At 58.0% G+C, this 18,656-nt stretch overlaps 2 protein-coding genes across 5 annotated transcripts; both read right to left on the reverse strand.

Moving 5' to 3' along the window:
- Nucleotides 1-11: 11 nt before the first annotated feature.
- Nucleotides 12-12,876, reverse strand: RAVER1 (ribonucleoprotein, PTB binding 1). Of its 4 annotated transcripts, none has more exons than XM_060007702.2 (14): nt 12,493-12,876; nt 10,864-10,930; nt 8,808-9,277; nt 4,902-5,093; nt 4,653-4,782; nt 4,221-4,315; nt 3,305-3,392; nt 2,747-2,958; nt 2,558-2,651; nt 2,358-2,392; nt 1,504-1,578; nt 899-1,039; nt 428-511; nt 194-340 (listed from the first exon to the last, which is right to left on the reverse strand). In XM_060007702.2, the coding sequence occupies exons 1-14, from the start codon at nt 12,760-12,762 to the stop codon at nt 194-196; spliced, it is 2,100 nt and encodes a 699-aa protein (XP_059863685.1). In that variant the 5' UTR covers nt 12,763-12,876. The 4 variants fall into 4 exon arrangements, with proteins under 4 accessions (XP_059863684.1, XP_059863685.1, XP_059863683.1 ...); XM_060007700.2 differs by having other exon boundaries at nt 2,358-2,482; XM_060007701.1 differs by lacking the exon at nt 194-340 and adding an exon at nt 12-87 and having other exon boundaries at nt 2,358-2,651.
- A 69-nt stretch (nt 12,877-12,945) lies between these two features.
- Nucleotides 12,946-18,482, reverse strand: ICAM3 (intercellular adhesion molecule 3). The gene is made up of 8 exons (XM_060007703.1): nt 18,478-18,482; nt 18,106-18,197; nt 17,204-17,470; nt 14,850-15,158; nt 14,244-14,525; nt 13,718-13,972; nt 13,349-13,597; nt 12,946-13,260 (listed from the first exon to the last, which is right to left on the reverse strand). The coding sequence occupies exons 2-8, from the start codon at nt 18,185-18,187 to the stop codon at nt 13,067-13,069; spliced, it is 1,638 nt and encodes a 545-aa protein (XP_059863686.1). The 5' UTR covers nt 18,188-18,197; nt 18,478-18,482; the 3' UTR covers nt 12,946-13,066.
- Nucleotides 18,483-18,656: the final 174 nt, after the last annotated feature.

Here is an 18,656-nt window from a genome sequence, read left to right on the forward strand (position 1 = left end):
CAGGCCAGAGGTGCAGAGTGGCTCCCAGACGCCCCTACATTCCTTGGGCTCCTGCTGGTTGGTCAGCAAAGTCTTTCAGAAATTTTTCTATTACCGAAAAGAAAAAAAAAAAAGAAAAATAACACAAGACAAAACACCAGAAAACCCAAAAGCGATTTGGTGCAGGCCCTTGAGCATCTCCAGCACTGGCCCCTTAGAAAATCCTCTTGCGCTTCAGGTAGGAATCTGCGTAGTGGCCTCCAAGGCCCTGGGAGTGCTGGCCCACATAGCTGCCTTCTGGGCTAGGCTCGGGTGAGGGCAGCAGGTGGGCGAAGCTGCGTTTCTGGCCACCCAGTGGGGTCTGGAGACAGAGGGGAAGGGGTGGCGGGTCAGGGGCCACCCAGGGGCCACCACTCCCCAGCTGAGTGTCCCCACCCCTCGCCCGTACCTTCAGCAAGTGGCTGTGGCCATTGGGCCCAGGGCCGAGGCCCAGGAGCCCTTCTCCAGAGCCCAGTGGGGAGGAGCCGACCGCCTGGGAGAAATGGGAGAGATGTGGGATGGGAAAGCAAGCAGCCCCCAGAGCAGAGGCAAGGGTTTCAGGCTCAAATCTTGCTGCTGCCACTTACTAGCTATGAGACTGGGGTCAGATTACTTCATCTCTCTGGGCCTCAGTTTCTTCATCTGTGGATTGAGGCAATACCACCCACACCCTGGACTGCCGGGGGAGGAAGTGAGAGGCCAAGAAGCCTGGGCAATACTGGGTACAAGACACACAGGCTCAGGGAGAATGGCTTGTTTCAGCTCGGCCCTGAGCAAAACTGACCCCTGCCACCACCCTGGCCTTGGCGCTGAAGGTCACAGGGCCCCGTGCATCCTGGCTGTCCCTGGGGACCTGTGCTCAGTCAGGGAGGCTCCTCACCTTGTTAAGGTGGCTCTGCTTGAGGCCAGCCTGCAGGCCGCTGGTGAAGTAGGAAGTGGGTGAGCCCGAATAGAAGTGGGAGAGGGGCCCACTGCCACCTCCGCCACCCCGCTCGCCAAAGCCACTGGGTGGGGGGGACATCTGCAGAAAGGGGGCTGGCTGAGTAAGACGGATCATTGCAGTATCACCCCTTCTGTCCCCCAAACAACTCTGGGCTTTGGACAATACGACAGTGGTGTGACAATGCCAGCAGAGGGGCCTGCCCTCCCTTCCTCCTCTGGGGAACCCTCCTCCAGGGAACCACATGCATGAGCACAGGGGGGCCTGCTGGAGGATGAGCTCCATGTGGAGCAGATAAATCACTATAGCCGAGGCTCTTCCCCAGCCTACTGACTGCCAGTTATATGAAGGAAGCCACCATGGACTGCTGAGCCCCAGCTGAACTGCCAGGTGACTGCAAAGAACTGCCCACCCACCACCCCACAGAATGGTGAAAAAATAATAAAATATTTGCTATTCTAAGTCACAAAGTGGTGGAATTGCTTGTTATGCAGCAAAAGCTAACTGATACACCCAGGAGGTAGGATGGACAGGGCAGCTCTTACTTTGTGTCGGCTGAGTCCATGAGGCCCGAGGGTTGGCTCCCGTGGGTGGGAGAAGAGCCGCCTAGGTCCCACATCCTGAGTGAAAGTGGGAGAAGCACGTTGGGTTGGGGTCTGTAACCAACCTCACCCTTGATTCAATTCCACGGCACAGCTGTCACCGGGGAAGTCAGCCCCCTCCAGGAGAGGGCAAACTCTAGTGTATGGGGGCAAACTCAGCCAGCAGGGTGGGGCAATGAGACAGAATAGGTACCCAGTCCCAGGGGGGTGACTGTACCTGGACCCCAGAGGGCTGTGAGAGTGTGTGGCCCCAATGGAGCCAGGGCTTTGGAGTTCTCAAGGCAAGCAGGGCATCCAGGTTGTGTGAACTCCTGTGGTTTTTTTATGTTGGCACTGGCATTTGTTTCGGTTATTTTTTAAAAAACCCACTGTGGGCCAAACACAACACAGGTGGCCAGCCTGCAACGTCTGGCCTAGAGGAAGTCGGAATCATAGAAAGAGCAGCTCTGCAGGGACAGAGACATGAATCACAGAGGGGAGGAGGGGGAGAAGGACAGAGAGACAGAGCGGAGGCTGAGCCCTGTCTCTAAGGAGAAGCAGAAGTGTGGCTGCAGGCCTCTCGGGAGAGAAAAACTGACTGACAGGAAGCAGGGTTTGATGATGCGCCGAGACAAACAGACAAGAGACTTAAGGGCAGGGACTGTGTCCAGCACGTTCCCCGCTGTCTCCCTAACGCTTGGCCTGTCACAATCAGTACTAGAGAAATGTCGGTTTGGAGAGTGACTTGCTCCCAAGGGACAAAGGGCCACAGCAGCCGGCCTTTGGGAGGGCTGCCCCCAGGGCGGCCAGGTACTTACTGAGGGGTAGTCGAAGCCATAGCTGTCGGGCAGCCCTGGATCGGGGGGCAGGCGGGCGCTGGTGAGGGGGCTGAGCAGGCGGGACTTGAGCTGGAAAGCTTTGCTGCTGCCACCACCTCCAGGGGCTGGGGGGTTAGGCAGGGGGCCCTCAGCTGGGCGGCGGCTTCTCCCAGCGCCTCCCCAGCCCCGGGCCTCCTTACCCGCCAGATTGCTGGCTGGGAGCAGGCTGTGTAGGTTCAGGTAGGGATTCAGGGGGATCCGGAAGTCCTTGGGAGGCTCCCCCAGCAGCGAGACCTGTGGCAGGAGGGCCGGGTTCACGAGGGCCCCTGGCAGGGGGGCCCTCGCAAGGCAGGGGGCTGCAATGGTGCTGGGTGCAGGCAGGGCCTTACCCCAGTGGCCGTTGGCAAAGGCCCACTGTCCTTCTGCAGGCCTCTGAGACCAGTGCCTCGAAGCCCCACAGGAGCAGGGGGTGGAGTGAGTTGGGGTGCTGGGGGACCCAGGCCCATGGGTTCCCGGTCACCCCCAGAGGGGCCAAGCAGTGGCGGCAGCAGGGGTGGTGGCTTCCCTCGCCGGGACGGCAGCTCCGGGGGCAGGCCCCCTCCTACAGAGAGAAGGAGGAGGGTGTCAGCAGCCCGACCACACAGGCCACCTCCTCCCAGGGTCCTACAGCCTCCGCTTGGACCAGGGCTAGCAGCCGGGGGGCGACTATGTGCTGGACACTGAGCAGGGCCCTCAAAGTGCATCAACTCCCAGATGTTCATGGCTCCCCAGGGAGGTGCGCACCCACACACTCAACTGACAGGCGAGGACACTGAGACCCAGAGGGGTTAGGTCACTTGCCCAAAGCTGCACAGCTGGGAATTTACCACGCCCAGTGAGGAAAGGGGCCCAGGAAGGGGAAGTGGGGTGGGGCCCACAGAGATGGGAAGGAGCAGGGTCTGCATTACCTGCAGACAGCTCCCCGAGGAGGGGGCTGGCCGGCTGGGCCCCAGACTGGAGGGTGCCTAGGGGAGAGTCTCCCAGGATCCCGGGTTTCTAGGGACAGAGCACAATCAGCTGGAGATGAGGGCAGTGGGTCACAATGCCCAGCACACCGAGACTCCAGCCCACAGCCAATCACAGGCAGACACACCGAGTATCTCCCAATGTCTGTGATAGCCTGGGCATCACCCACCCAGCCGATGGTGACCGAGGCCTCCTGCATGCCAGGGCTTGCCCAAGGTGCTGGGGAGACCCAGGGAACACGGACCATGCGCAGCGGATCAGAGCCTGTCACCCACACTGTCAATTACTGTGAAATACCTACACTGTGACAGTCCTTCTTTGGCACCCACCATCTCACACCCAGCCCGCTTGCTGATTATCACGGAAGCACAGCGTCTTAACACGCACACCACCACGTCGACTTCAGGCACATGGCTGGCGTGTGACAGCCACATGTGGATTCAGTCACTCTTAGCCACACACGGCCCAAGCCCACACACAACCTTACCTTCTGTCAGTTACCATCAGACACATCTGCACCACTGACTTGGCCCCAGTGAATCAAACCACACAGGGCAGTGAGAGAGAAAGTGAGTGAGTGAGTGTGTGTGTGTGTGTGTGTGTGTGTTGAGGGGGTGGGGATGAGAGGCCCCTCTACTCCCCTGTGCAGCCTCAGCTTTGACTGAGTCACTTCCTGAGTCCTGAGCACCTGCGACAGGCCGGGGCCCATAATGGGCCCCAGGGCCACAGTCTAATGGTCCACAGCCCCACTGATGGTGAACCACCCGTTGGTGGGTGCAAGCGGTGTTGGAAACGGAATGACGAGGGGCTGCGGGATGTGAGTGAGGAGGGAGCCCGTGGCCCACGGCCGGCCGTTACCTTCTGACTCTGGGTCTGCAGGGCGAGATGCAGCAGCGCTGTGGACAGGGCGGGCCCGTTGAGCAGCGGCATGGCTGGGGGTGCGCCCAGGAGGCCTATGGGGAGACCCAGAAAATGGGAGGTGGGCCCCGGGTGGAACCCCCCCATCAATTAAACACAGACCCAGGACTGTGGAGAGCAGGAAACTAAAGCTGCCAGAGGGCAACTGACAACCAAAGAAAAGGGCCTGGGAGATGAGTCCCCCCCAGGAGGTGACGGTCCCTCCCTCCACCACCCTGCCTCCCCTGCAAGGGGCTCAGGGCACCAGCTCCCTCGGGGCAGCATCACTCTCATCCCAGCCCCTGCGCATGGGCTCATGTCACTGGAAGCTCGGGTGGGAACGGTTGCGGGAGGTGCCCGGTTCTGAGAGCGCTTGGCCCCTGCTTGCCTTACCCTGCTTGCCACCTGTGCCGCCGTGGAGCAGGGGGTTGAGCAGCAGCTGGAGGGAAGCGGAGGGCCCCAGGTTGCTGAGCAGCTGCAGGATGCTGGGCTCGGGCAGGAGCCCTTTGCCCCGATTGAGGGCCTGCAGAAAGGAACAGAGGAGCAGCTCAGGGTCCTGCCTGGCCACAGAGGGTGCCCGCCTGGTCCCCTGGCTCCCCCATCTCCACCCTCTGGGGCACCCTCCCTCTGGCACACGCTCACCGTGGCCTGGGCAGCAATGAGCGCAGCCAGCATGCTGCGGCCAGGGGGCCCAGGGGCGCAGAAGGAGACGCGCAGGTGGCTGCCCCCCAGGGCCAGGCCGTCTGCCCGCTGCTGTGCTTCTTCCGCCATCTCCGCCGTCTCGTACTCCAGCACGGCGAAGCCCTTCAGCTGCCCGTCCTGGCCGTACGCCAGCTGGGGGGTGGGGGCAGAGGCAGTCATAAGCACCTGGGTGGCAGTGACCACCATCATGTGAAGTGACAACGGCGACCAGATGAGGATCCTGATGACAGTGACCCCCAGAGAGGATGGACTCGGGGCCCTGCACTGTCCTGTGCCTGGTTTCAGCGTTAGCTCATCGAATCTTCTGAATGGCCCCAGGATGCTACATTCTGCCCATTTTTCAGAGCAGGCAACTGAGGCTCAGAGAGGTCAGCGTGCCCAAGGTCATACTGTTGGTGGGAGAGCAGAGCCACGACCCACTCCATATGGGTCAACTCCCCCAGGCCTTGCTCCAGTGCCACTTTGGGACTTTGCCTGGGATTCCCGAGCACATGCTGCAGGGCTCAAAGAGGAGGGGCCAGCAGAAGAAGCAGGTGGCTCGGAAGTGCAGCCCTGCCACAGACCTCAGGCCGAGGATGCAGGTGGGGCTGGGAAGGGCACACAGCCTGGTGGTGAGGCAGGTGGCCACCAAGCTTGGGTTTGAGGCTGGTGGTGCTGGGCCGGAGGGTGGAGTCACACAGCCAGTGAGTGGCGGGAACAGGGATGTGGTCACGAGCAGGCCAGAGAGGCCCCTTCACCCCCCTTGATGCAGTCATTTGATACTTCCGGCCCACAGCCCCCTCTCCAGACCCTGGGGCCAGATATGTTCCAGGATTGAGGCTGTTTGGGAGATGAGAAAGGAGGGTGCCGCACACACCCTGTATTATGTATCAGTCACCCGCAGTGGGTTCTGAGGCGCCCTGGAAATCAAGCTTGTGAATAGCCCGGCAGCAAGATGCAAAGACAAAGGCCACAGACGACCCCACGTCAGTTCAACTCAGGCTTTGCTGCCCAGTGAGCCTGCCCAAGTCGGAACAAAACTCTTGGTTTTCAGGGTGTTGTAGGCGCTGGAATTGTGGGCCGGGGCTGTCCCAGGGCGAGCAGATACTGTGAGAGCACTCAGCTGGGCCCTGCGCGCCCTTGGGCCAGGTGCCACGGGCGCTGTTTCAGCACTCCCACTTTGCAGGTGAAGTAACTGAGGCTCAGAGAGGGGCAGTCCCTTGCCCAGGCCACAGAGCTGGAGCTGGGGTCAGACAAGGCCAGGCAGAAGCCCTCAACAGGACTGGGCACCTTGGCGTGGCAATGGCTGTCCTGAGAACCAGTGCTGTTCCTCTTGGGTCCAGAATGCCGCACGGATGACTGCAGTGTGCTTTGGGGCAACGCACTGCCCGCCAGTAGGACATAGCACAGAGTCCATAAAATGGAATATGGCGCAGCTACAGGAGAAATGAGAAAGCTCTCATTTCTGAACATGGAAAGACGCCCAAGATAAAGTCAAACCAATGCAGGCATGGCAATATTTGAGTCAAGAAAAGGGGAATGCAGGAGCATATATACATATCCATTTGAAATGCATAATAAAATCTCACTGGAAGGACACACACAAACTGCTCTGAGAAGGGGTTGTAGGAAAAGACCCTGCGGAGCCAGGAGGGAGTCTTCACTGCAGGGCCCTTGTGGACATGCTAAATTTCGAAATGGGCCTGGACTGCCCATTCATAGAAACGAATCAAGTTGAAAAGGCTTTTTATAACACCCCAGGGTCTTGGGACACCTGTTTTATACACATCCATAGCATTCAAACATTTTTAAGCAACTCTGCAATAAAATGAAGCAATTAAGATACACAGGGACTTCCCTGTGGTCCAGCAGTTGCGGCTCCGTGCTTCCTCTCCAGGGGGCATGGATTCGATCCCTGGTCAGGGAACTAGGATCCCACATGCTGCACGGCAGTAAATACATAAATAAAAATTATATATACATATATAAAAAGATACGTCAGTTGGCCTGTGGATAACTGGCAAAGTGAACTGGACTGAGTTGCTGTGGGCTTTCCTTCACGATCTTCTCTTGATTATGTCAAAAATAAAACACCCCCCACATGGGCAGCAAACTCCCGTTGTGGGAGGCGGGGGCACCCAGTTGAGAGCGGGGGCCCCAGGGTCAGCTGCCTGATCTTGGCTCCCAGCCCACCGCTTACTGGCAGGCCAGCCTGCGGAAGCCACTGCACGTGCCCGTCCATGGCCCTCAGTTTCCTCATCTGTAAGATGGGCCCACACTAGACCCACCTGGCAGGGTAGCAGTGGGGATTCAACAGTGTGCTCAGCAGGGGCGGGGAGGCTGTGGGCGTGGGCCCAGTGCCCACTCTGAGTGCCCAGGCAGAGCAGGCTCAGGCCTTCAGCCCACCTCTAGAGAGCACTTCACCTTCACCCCTGGCCAGGCCCGGCACCAAGGCCTGGATGTGCTTCTTCTCACAGTCACGCTTGTCTCATCAGACAAATAGAGAAAGGGGTCAAAGAGCAATCAAGGCCACAAGGTTCCTAAATAGGGGACCGTTCAATCAGGATGAGCATCCTGACCGTTCAACCAGGATGCCCAGCATGACTGGGCTCCTCGGAGGCGGTCTCCTCAAGGCCTGGGACTCAGCAGGTGCTCAACAGACATCTGGTGAATGCCTAAGTGGAGGAATGCGTGAGTAGCCGTTTGCAATAACCTAGTCACAGAGCACGGCCAGACCCATTTTGAGATGGGGAAAGCAAGGCCCAGAGAGAGAACCTGTAGTTGGCCACAGCCCTACAATCTCCACACGAGAAGAGGTGGCTGCTAAGCTATATGTATATGTCATCTGTGTCCTGAGTCCCATCCAGGGCCTGGCACACAGTAGGTGCACGGCAGAGGCAGCAGTGAGCAAAGAGTGGGGCTCCTACCAACGCCAATTCCCCAGCACCAACACCCAAGGCCACAGAGCTGGGGTCTGAGCCCAGTACCAGCCTCCTCCAGGGTGGCCTGGGGTTCCAACGCTGGCTCTGCCACACCCTGGCTGTATGTCCTGGGGCAGGTCAACTGACCTCTCCATGCCTCAGTGTCCCCACCTGAAGAAGCGGATGACACCTGCCTCTCCAGGCTGTTACAGGATGGAGGGGTTGCAGGTAAGCCCAGTGAGTGCTGAAGGAATGTCCACCCTGGGGGTCTGTGGGCACGACCACCTGGAAGCTCTCCAAGAGCTGGGTCTGGCCTATTCTCGCCCCACCGCGCCTGTCATGGGGCTAGACACCCTCACAGAAGGGCCCAAAAAGTGAGACCAGAATGAACCAGGGATTGTTTTGCTAAACCAATGCATGAGTATTGAACCCCTTCTTATGGAGAAGGGAAACCAAGACTCAGAGAGTGAGTGACTTGCCACAGAGCAGGGCTGGGATCTGGCCACGTCCAACTTCTTGACCTCAAGGCTTAAATGGACTGTGGGCTCCTCCAGAGTAGCCTCCTTGATGCTGGGCCCGGGGCCTGGGACCCAGGAGGCGTGAGCGCAGAAGTGGATGTGAACACAGGGTGAGCAGGCCTCACAGCCATTTTTTTTTTTTTTTTAAACAAAGGTAGCCTCGCCTACATTTTACAGTGGGGAGGTTAAGCAAGTCGCCAGAGGGTGTGCGGGGATCTGAAGCCCAGCCACCTGGCTCCTCGGTGGGCCGTCACGCACTGCACCATGTGGCCTTTCTAACAAGAAGCCCCTTCAAAGTGGCATCGCTGCTGCCTTACTGAAATGGGACCCAGGAGACTGGAGAGAGCAGGTGACTCAAAGAGCCTCTCTGAGGTGCTCTGGGCTTCGCATCTGCTCCCCGAGATCCCCGCACTGGGCACAGGGCTCACCTGGCAGAAGGTGGGTGTGTGGACGGCCGAGAGCGCCCGGCGCAGGGCATCCACATCACTGAAGCCAGGCGGCAGGCGGTCGACACAGAGGCAGTGGGAGTGGAGCAGGGAGGGCGTCAGCTGCCCGGCATCTGTCCAGTGTACGTAGAGGGTGCGTGGGCCCAGCGGCTTGCCCAGCAGGTCCGACTTGGCGCGGGCGGCCGAGTCCTTCTTCATGTACTCGGCGAAGCCATAGCCCTTGGAGTGGCCGGTGCGCTCGCTGTAGACCAGGAAGCAGCGCTCCAGGCTGCCAAAGGGCCGCACCAGCTCCTCGAACTGCTGCTGCGTGAGGCTGGGGGGCAGGTTGGCCACGCACAGCAGGGCGTCCGTGGGCTGCAGCTGCACCGACAGCTCGCGCTCCCGCAGGCGGCTCTGGTGGAAGGCGCTGATGGCGGCCTCGGCCTGCTCCCCGTTCAGCAGGGTCACGAAAGCTGCAGCGGGAGGGAGTGTGGGTCAGTGGGGCCCCCGAGGGCCTGCCCCTCCACCCCATGGTCGCCCGCACCGACCTCCCTCCAAACCACATGTGACCTCAAAACACCGAACAGCCAGGACATCGCAGGCAGCACCTGAATGGAACAGTCACCAGCCTTGAGCAACAACAGTCAGCACCTCCTTGCAACCCACGGTGACGCTCACCTACTGGGAGCCTGGCCCCATCCTAAGAACTACATGTGTAACTCGGGTGACACACAGGGTAGTGGTTAAGCATGTGGTCACTGGAGCCTGGGTTTCAACTCTAGCCCCTGAGTGGCTTTGAGGTCTATTTCCTCGTCTGTCAAATGGGAATAACTTACTCCTCACAAACACTAATTTTCCAGCAATGAAATGGGCCCAGAGCAGTGCCCTGCCCAAGTGCCTGGACTTGAACCCAGGCAGGCCGGCTCCCAGGCACCCACAGTTTTTCAGGTGTTTTAATATGTTTGGCTTCACGGCCAACTCCAACAGGTCATGTCCAATTTGCTGGTGAGAAAACCAAAGCTGAGGAGGGTAAATCACTTGCCTATGGCCAGAGTGAGGACAGACCAGGACTAGAACCCGGGTCCATTTGCCTCCAGGGCCCAAGATCTTAAGCACTACTCCGGCCCACCAGCTAGGTCTCGAGGGCTCACCAGTCCTCAGTTCCTTCTCAACCATACTATAGTTCACAGGCAAAGGCTCTGGCTGGTTTAACATCTGGCCCAAAGCCTTGTGGGCACAGACACCCATGGAGAGCCTCCCATGTAGGGGGCCAAGGCTGACAAGACCTGTCCCCGCTCTCACAGAACTGACCACCACGTGCAGGAGGCAGGTGAGTGGGCTGGCAGCGACAGCCTAGGGTGGTCGGTGCTATGATGGGGTGGGGGTGGGGTACGCTCAGGGCATTGTGAGGAGCTGCCTGACGCCAGCTGGATGGAAGAGGAGACAGCTAAGAACAGTGGCAGAGGGAACAGCCTGGAACCTTAGGAACCTGAGGAGACGATGAGGCTGAGGCACATCCTTGCAAGGTAGTATCAGGAGGAGCCTCAGACAGGTTTTGAGAAGAGAGAAGAATGATCAGGGTTAGGACCAGGTATGATCAGATTTGCAGTCACATCAGAGCTGGCGGTCTGGGGGAAGGCAAGCAGGGGAGTAAAATCGTGGAGGCAGAGAGGCCAGAGGGAGGCTGCCATTTCGGCAGAGATGTACCCTAGGTCCAGCGCAGGACAGACTGTTGCCCCAATCTGTCCCTCATCTTGGGCGCCCATCGTGGGGCATCCTTGATGTTCCTCTTCCAGGCTACCCAGCAGATACCTGGGCACTGGGTACCCATTCCCAAGCCATCCCCCCGGCCGGCCAGTCACCCACGCCTGTCTGATCTTCTCCTGCAAGTCCTCCAGAACAACTGGTGCCCCTCCATTCTCTTGGCTTCCTTCTGGTCCACATCCCCTCCATCACTGCTGAATGTTGGGCCTGAAGTTCATGAGACACTGGGCCAAGATTCTCCCAGCTTCAGGGGCTGTCAACCCCTGCCCCTAGCCCACCCCGCAGTCCCACAAACCTGTCCCTTTGTATTTGTCCACAAAGCAATACTTGAGCTCATAGTCGCCGAGCAGGTCGTGCACCTCCTGTGGAGACAGAAGCCAAAGGACAGGGAATCACCGAAGGCTGAAGGGAGCAACCCAGTGCCACCTTCACGTGGACCAGCTATGAAGGCAGGTCAATTACCATCCCTATTTTACAAAGGAGGAAACTGAGTCTCAGAGCATCTACTTGCCCAAGGCCATTGAGGCCATACCTGGCAGAGCTGGGATTCAGAGGTTAGCTGCAGATCCCATGCTTTTAACCAACAAAACACATTCTTATTAGAGAGTCAGGTGTGTCTGAGTTCAAGTCCCAGCTCTGCGTACACCCACAGGGAAGTTGTTTAACCCATCTGAACCTCGGCTTTCAAGACTGACTCTTTCCAACAACCTTGCAAATCAAGTATTAACAAATCCATTTTGTACATGTGGAAACTGAGGCTCAGAAAGGTGAAGAAAATTGTCACAGGTCATGCAGTTGGTCAGGGCAGCAGTGGGTATGCCACCCATGGGTACCTGACTGGGGACCCTGTGTACTTAATAAGTCCACATTGTGTGGCTTCACGTGCCTCCCCATTCCCTCCTATTGGCAGGGCTGCCTTCTTGAAAGCCAGCTATGGAGGCGAGGCTCTGGGCTCTGCGTGTGCCAGACACACTGTGCTCCCTGCAGGAGAGACAGCATGTTCCCAGCTGAGAGATGGTGTGGGCACTAGGAGGATGGCTGACTCTAGAAACAAACCAGACTATGCTTAGGGGCGCCTGCCCCAGGTCTGTCCCCAAGTCACACTCCTCCCAACACTCCTAGGGCCCCACCAGCCATGTGACCACCCATGGGCAGAGAGAGCCAATGTCAGGTGTGTTGGTGGGCCAGAGACCAGAGATTCTCCACAGCAGGAACGAAGAACCCATTCCATCGCTGATGGGCAGGGCAGACCAGATGCAATCTTCCTGGGTTCAAAGAGCACTGGGAAGTCGTGCCCCATTTGGCCCCAACAGAAGAGCACCCTTGGCCAGATCAGCCAAGGGGGGGCTACGTGGAACAACACCCCCCCCCCTTTTCTGCAGGTCTGTGGCATGGGGACAGGAGGAGACTCCATTTTTCCAAATTAATCCCGAGGCTTTTGGGGAAAAAAGACCCCAGAAGCTGCTATAACTTCCGGATCTACCTCTAAAAGGAGTTAATAAACGCTTGCTAGGAAAAGGCATAGTCTAGTCAACCATGAAACTTATGGATATGAAGTCCCACCACTCCATGGTAGAGCAGGAAGAAACTGGCGTCCCGGTTTCCACAGTCCCAATCTGGCTGCCCATTCACAATCCCCCAACGTGGCCAAAGCTGCCCGCCCCCTTCCATTCCCCGCCCCCTTCAATCACTTGGTTTCGTCCAAGCCTGTGGTCGCCCCTAACAACGTCCCCTCAATCAAGTTGGTTTCATCCTCCATCTCCGACCCCCCACATCCCGCTCTTGGTCTCTCCCGACCCCGCGTGGATCCCGCGCTTGGACTCAGCCTACGCCCCCCGCCAGAGCGTTGGTGTCGCCCGGTTCCCCCCGCGCACGCGCACGGTGGTATTTCCCGCCACGCTCCCACAGGGCACCCCCCCCACACCTGGTTGGTCACGTCCCCCGGGAGGCCGCGGATCAGTATCTTGCGGCGGTTACGGAACTGGCGCTCGGTGTGTTCCAGGCGTTTCCGGATCTCCTCTGGATCTAGCGGCGGCAGTTCTTCTTCAGGCGCCCGGCGCTCCGCGACATCACCAGCTTCAACCTCGGCCCCAGCCTCCGGGCTCAGCGGGGGCCGGTGAGTAACGGACACGTCGGCCGCCATCTTGGGAAACCCGGCGCCTTCTGGGACCAGCGAGCCGAGGCGGAGCGGCATAGAGCGGCAACGAGGGCGCGTCCGCCGATTGGCCGAGAGAATCCCCACCTCCTTCCCGACCTCTCAGCCCATTGGATAAGGCCCCGCCCGCCTCTCAGAGTTCAAGCCGCGTCTGGGCGCTACAGGCTCCGCCCTTTTCCGCTATCAAGGTGTCACTCAAAGGACGCGCGGAGCAGTGGGATGGCAAGCCACAGTGTGCAGATTTTAAAGCCTTTATTAGTGCGGAATTCGGGGATGCAGCCAAACCTCCGTCGTCTTTGCCCAGTATCACGGCACTTTGCCCAGTATCATGGCACTCTGATGCTCAGGATAACTCCACTGCCACAGCCTCGTCGGGCTGTTGAGGCGCGAGGGGCAACCAGGTGCTGCTTTGCCTCACATGGTAGATGTCACGCCGCTTCTGCACCCCAAAGACGCACACTAAGGCCGCAGCGAATATCACCAGGCCCAAGGTCGTTAACACCCCCAGGACAATGGTGATGGCGATGGGGTTCCGACCTGTGCAGAAAAGCGAGGAATAAATACACGCGTCTCGGCCCCTCCTAAGCTTGCCCGTCTAGAATAAATACGCCCCGCCTAGGCTCACCCTGAACGTCCATCATCACTGTCAGAACGTCCGTGCCCCGTGAGCTTGTCGCTTGGCAATTGTAAGTGCCACTATAGTTTAACCTGACGAGGAATGGGATGCCGACGGGCACCTTGAACTTGGAGCCTTCCTGCAGACACTGTAGTTTGGGGTTTGGGTTGCCCCGGGCCTGGCACTGCAGGATATGCATAGTCCTGTCTTTCCACGTCAAGCGCTGGGGACATTTAGCTCGGTCAATCTTGGGGCCGTCTGTGGGACCACCAAATGATTAGATACACCCGACACACCCGAGGCACAATGGGACAAGGGAGAGACAAGTCTTCCCAAATCAAGGAAGCAAGGGATTAAAGGCCAGAATGACCTACGCACACAGGACACGCAACTGGTCGCTCCTGTTACGGTGCAAGATCACCCCATGCACCTCGAGGGTGGCATTGCAGAAGAAGGTGCGCCTGTCGTCCTTCGCAGTGGCGTTTAGCTGAAGGTGGGCAGGCTGTCCCGGTGCTGCGGCTGGAACTCCGTCCAGCGTGACCCGGACTCGGGGTCCGGCCGCGCAAGTCACAGTTACTGTGGTCCCCTCGGTGGCGTTAGGTTCTTTCAGGGTCAGGTTGGGCCCCTGGAAGCCTAAGGCGGAGCATTGCCCAGGAGTTTGATGACCACACACCTCCCTTAGGTCAAGCCCCGCCCCCACCCGCCTCCTTCCCCTCGGAGTATCCAGGCTACGCCTTCATCTACTCTGCAGCCCACGCCCAGTTTGGGGCGCTCAGACTCTTCTTCTCGGGTCACTTAGGTCCCGCTCCTCTCCGGTTTAGTCTCCGCCCGATGCCACGCCCCCTTGGGCTATGGAGGCCCCGCCCCTTGCCTCCTGAGCTATTTTGGCTCCGCCCCCTCTTACTATAGGCCTTCACGTTCTCCCGGGTCACGCGGCTCTCGCCCCCCAAGGTCACGTTGCAGACAATCTCCTGAGTGCTCTCCTGCTCTGCTTTCGCTGTGGCTGTGGCCGTGAGTGTGTCATCGTGGCTCACGACTGTGGCATTCAGCATCTGGTCCCCCAGCGCCAGTTGCACCTGGGCCTCCGATGCTGGGAAGAGCCCATCCAGGGTGCAGTCAACGGGCCACGACGTTTCCACCTCCGAGAACCGGGGGACGACGAGGCGCGGGGGGGTCATGGGCATGGCTTGAAAGAAGGGTGGGAGTGAGCAGGAGGAGGTCTCACAGCCGTGGAGGCCCCTTTTCCCATGACACTCATCCCCACAAACCAGGGTCCTTCTTTCCCAGGACACCTTGCGGCCTGGGTCACCCCCTTCCCAGGACACACACTCACAGCCTTCTCCAAAGGTCCTATGGCTGCAAGCCTCCCATATGAGGCTACCCGTCGCTAAAGGCATGTTTTCCCAAAAGCCCTTGAGGTCCAGGCCACCCCCTTTTCAGGAATCCCGCCGCCAGGGCACCCTTACTCTGGCTCCGCTCATCACCCACCGTCTGCAGTCCCTTCCCTCACCAAAGGTTCGGAGCTTCCTGGGGGCCGAGCTGTTCTGGAACAGTGCCAGCCCTTGGGACCGCAGGTCCAGCTCCGTGCGGCAAGAGAAATTGGCGCCATGGTCATCTCTGCTCGCCAGCACCGTGACCGTGACCTCGGCAGGCTCCCCGTCTCCCGCTGGCTGACGGCCCACTTCCTTCTCCACACGGAGCAGCACCACGGTGAGGTGGTCCCGGGGGGCCCCACCGGACACCATGCAGCGCAGGGTGAGGTTCTCGCCCACGGGCTGCCAGTGGGGCAGGGGGGCCAGCTCCACGCGTTCCGGGAACCCTGCGTGGGGGGTATGAAGGGGAGAGTGGAACTTAGCAGCCAGCCTGGCAGCCTCCATACTAGGGAGTGGCGAGGAGTCAAGGGTGGCCCAGTGCAGAAGTGTGAACTTTGAGTTAATAAACCTCCAGGGCTTAGAAATGTGCTAGTATAAGTGTTTGCTATTATCATTAGCATCATGATTATTATTTCCTGTTTTGTCGGACACCTTGCCAGGCACTGAAATAAAAGTCAGATTTTCTGTTCCCAAGGACCTCACCATTAAGGGCGGGGGGGGGAAGGAAGGAAGGGGACTAAAGTTTATGGCCACTTATGATGTTAATAGTAATCATAAAATTTCCTGTTTATTTTGAGTTTTCCTTAGACTTTCCAGATGTCATCCACCTTCATTCACACAGCAACCAAGTGAAATCTCTTCTATTATTCTTCCCTTTTATGAATAGAGAAACTGAGGCCTAGAGGGGTGAGGATGAGGTGATCTGCCCAAGGACGCACAGCCAGGAAAGGGCAGAGCCAGGGTTAGACGGGGGTTTTCCCAAACTCCAGACCTGTGTGTCCACCTGCCTCCTTGATATCAGGTCTAGAAACTCCCCTGACCCCTCCTCCCAGCTTCTGGCCTGGACTCTGGTCTTGGCCTTTCCCACAGCTTGGTCTAGCCCTCCCCAATCAGCCCCAGCTGCTCAAGGCCTAGGGCAGCCTCTGAGGGTGCTCTGCACAGTCCTTGGGGACTCAACAGCCCCAGGCTGGGTCCTCTCCCAGCTGCAGCTGCAGTGGCCCTCACAGGCACACATACCAAACCCTGGGCCTCCTTTGGGGGAGCATCTCTCAAGCCTGGATCTCAAGCTGTCACACACAGGCCTACGGACTGGCCGCTATGGAAAATATTTAACATCTAACTGTAATTTTAGAATATTTAACAAGGAGGCCCCGATCTTAACCTCTGGTTGAGGGACAGTGGTATGCTGGCCAATGCTGATTATGCCTGGGCTCTCTGGGGTGAGGTGGGGGAGCCCCAACATGGAGCATTTGCCAATTTCTGTGGTGTAAATACTTTGGCTGATTTCAGGCTACTCAGTGTGACACATTGAGTAGCTTGAAATCAGCCACTCAGTGAGCTGGGAAGAGATGAGCACCATGGACTCTCGTGAGCCAGGACCAACAGGCTCTTGCACAGCACTGGACAGAAGCATCTCACGGTCACACAGATGGGGACACCCAGATACACACATAGGCAAACATATACACATGCAGATGTACATGTTACAACAGAAATACACACAAAGACATATACAGACACGTACTGACACAGACATCCACACTTGCTCACACACAGAGATACACAGATACCGACATACAGACATATATAGACATTCACACATAGAGATATACACAAATCCAGAGACACGTACACACAGGCACACACAAACATACAGACAGACACATATACAGACACACAAGTACGCTCACACGGTCTCACAGAGATAATGACAGATACAGAAGCTCACAGACACACACATAGGTACACAAACACGAATACAGACACTGGTGCACACAGGAGCATACGCACAGTTACACATGTACACTACACTTTTCTATGGCTTCACAAAACAGTAAGCACCATGACTGATGTACTCTGCTACTTTCTAGTCTATTGTTTTGTTGTTGGTTTTTTTTTTTGGCCACACTGCATGGCTTGTGGGATCTTAGTTCCCTGACCAGGGATTGAATTCAGGCCCTTGGCAGTGAAAGCATGGAATCTTAACCACTGGACCGCCAGGGAATTCCTCAGATATATTTAAAATGCTTATCGGGACCCAAATAAATTAATTCACAACTGCTGCCCTGGCATGTGGTCGAGATGCATCTCTCTGTCTCTGTCTCTGTCACACACACCCACACACACACATTCAGGTCCAAGCTCTGGGTCAGAGCCCATGTCCATTCCTGCAAACTCAGGGCCCTCATGCCCGCCCCGCTCCCCTGCACCATTGGTTATCTAGCCCCACTGCTGCCCGAAGCCAGCTCCACCTCCAGGCACAGCCACTCACGGTACACTGTGATGTTAGAGAAGCCTATCATCTGGGAGCCATTGCAGAAGCCAGAGCAGAGGAGCTGGGTGTCACCAGTCACATTGCTGAGTTGGAAGGCTGCCCAGCCCAGGCCACGGCCCACCAACTCCTTGAGTAGGGACGTCTCCAGGAAGATGAGTCCAGCGCTGGGGCAATCTGTACTGCAATTTACCAAGAGGGACTCTCCGGCAGGCACCACTGGGTTCTGCGGCTCCACTCGCAGCTGCAACTCCTGCCCTTGGGTACCTGGGGGAACAGAAGGAAGCTCTCCTGGGGGTTCCAGTGCCCCCCAACCCACCCATTTGCAGGCTCCACCATTCAAAACTTCCTCTTGCCGAGATATGATGGTCTCTGCCTTCATGGTGCTTCAGTTTAGTGAGGAAGACAGATGATGGATCAGGAACCAAGGAGAGCTGGGAGGGAGGCCAGGGGAAGCCCTGATCAAGCCTCTAGGAGGAAGTGAGTCAAGGAAGGCTTCCTGGAGGAGGGGACCACTATGGTCAGTTTTAAAGTGTCAAGGAGGCGTTAGCCAAGTGAAAGGGAAGAGTGATCCTGGCAGACTGAAGAGCATACGCAGAGGTTGAGGGTCCAGATGGACCAGGGAGGGAATGCATGCATGCATGCGTGCTTGTGTGTGTGGGTGTGTTGTGCAGAGGGAGAAGAACAAGTCAAATGCAGGGACTGTGTCTCTCCGGGAGCCCTGAAGGCTGTGTTAAGAGGCCACCACTTTCTCCCGAGGACACTGGGGAGCCCCCTGGCCGATCTGAGTTTAAGAAGTGTTGTTGGCACAGCCCGGGCAGCAGGGTGTGAGGTGCTCTGTTCTCCTTCCCCTCCGCCACCAATCCCGCAACTCCAGCCCTCCCCAGCTTGCTGGGCCTCACCTGGGGGCAGCAGACAGCAGACTAGAAGCAGAGAGATGAACGAAGTCCAGCAGGCCCTGGGCAGCGGCCCTGAGGGCATCATGGTGGCCAGCCTGTAGGAGGAAGTTGCCTTAATGAGGCGCTGGGCACTGGAGAGCAGGCGGGTCACCCAGGGGAAGGAAGCACAGCCACCGCAGTTAAGAATGCAGAAGTCCAGGGGCTACACCTTGCCCAGGCCTAGGGAGGGGCAGGGGAATATTGCGCAGCCCCAGGGCTCCAGAGTGGGGGGCCCAGGGAGGTGGAGGGCGCTGGCCAGTCTCCAGGGAGTCTCAGGTAGGGTAGACCTCAGTCACCGCCCCTCCCCACACCTCCGGCCCCCCTGGATGAACCCACAGGAAGTGCTAATGCAGTCTTCTTCCTTTGTTTTTAGCACAGGAAAGCCTGGAGGGGGGAGGGGGTGGAGGTGGTGAGACACCTCCTTCCTGTTGAACTTAGGTGAAGGGGGGGTGTTCTGTTCCCAGAGAGGAAGTTAACGGGGGATAATCAGACACTTTCCTTGAAGGGATAGGGTG

Source organism: Delphinus delphis, chromosome 3, assembly GCF_949987515.2.
Source record: "Delphinus delphis chromosome 3, mDelDel1.2, whole genome shotgun sequence".
Taxonomy (NCBI): domain Eukaryota; kingdom Metazoa; phylum Chordata; class Mammalia; order Artiodactyla; family Delphinidae; genus Delphinus; species Delphinus delphis.

Coding starts and splice junctions, on each gene's coding strand:
- RAVER1 (XM_060007699.2), bottom strand. CDS start 12,762: ATGCCGCTCCGCCTCGGCTCGCTGGTCCCAGAAGGCGCCGGGTTTCCC. Junction 4,316..4,652: donor CGGCACAGGTGGCAAGCAGG/GTAAGGCAAGCA, acceptor GTCTCCCCATAG/GCCTCCTGGGCGCACCCCCA. Junction 1,040..1,503: donor ATGGACTCAGCCGACACAAA/GTAAGAGCTGCC, acceptor CCCTTTCTGCAG/ATGTCCCCCCCACCCAGTGG.
- ICAM3 (XM_060007703.1), bottom strand. CDS start 18,187: ATGATGCCCTCAGGGCCGCTGCCCAGGGCCTGCTGGACTTCGTTCATC. Junction 17,471..18,105: donor CTGCTGTCTGCTGCCCCCAG/GTGAGGCCCAGC, acceptor CTGTTCCCCCAG/GTACCCAAGGGCAGGAGTTG. Junction 13,598..13,717: donor CGACCAGTTGCGTGTCCTGT/GTGCGTAGGTCA, acceptor GTGGTCCCACAG/ACGGCCCCAAGATTGACCGA.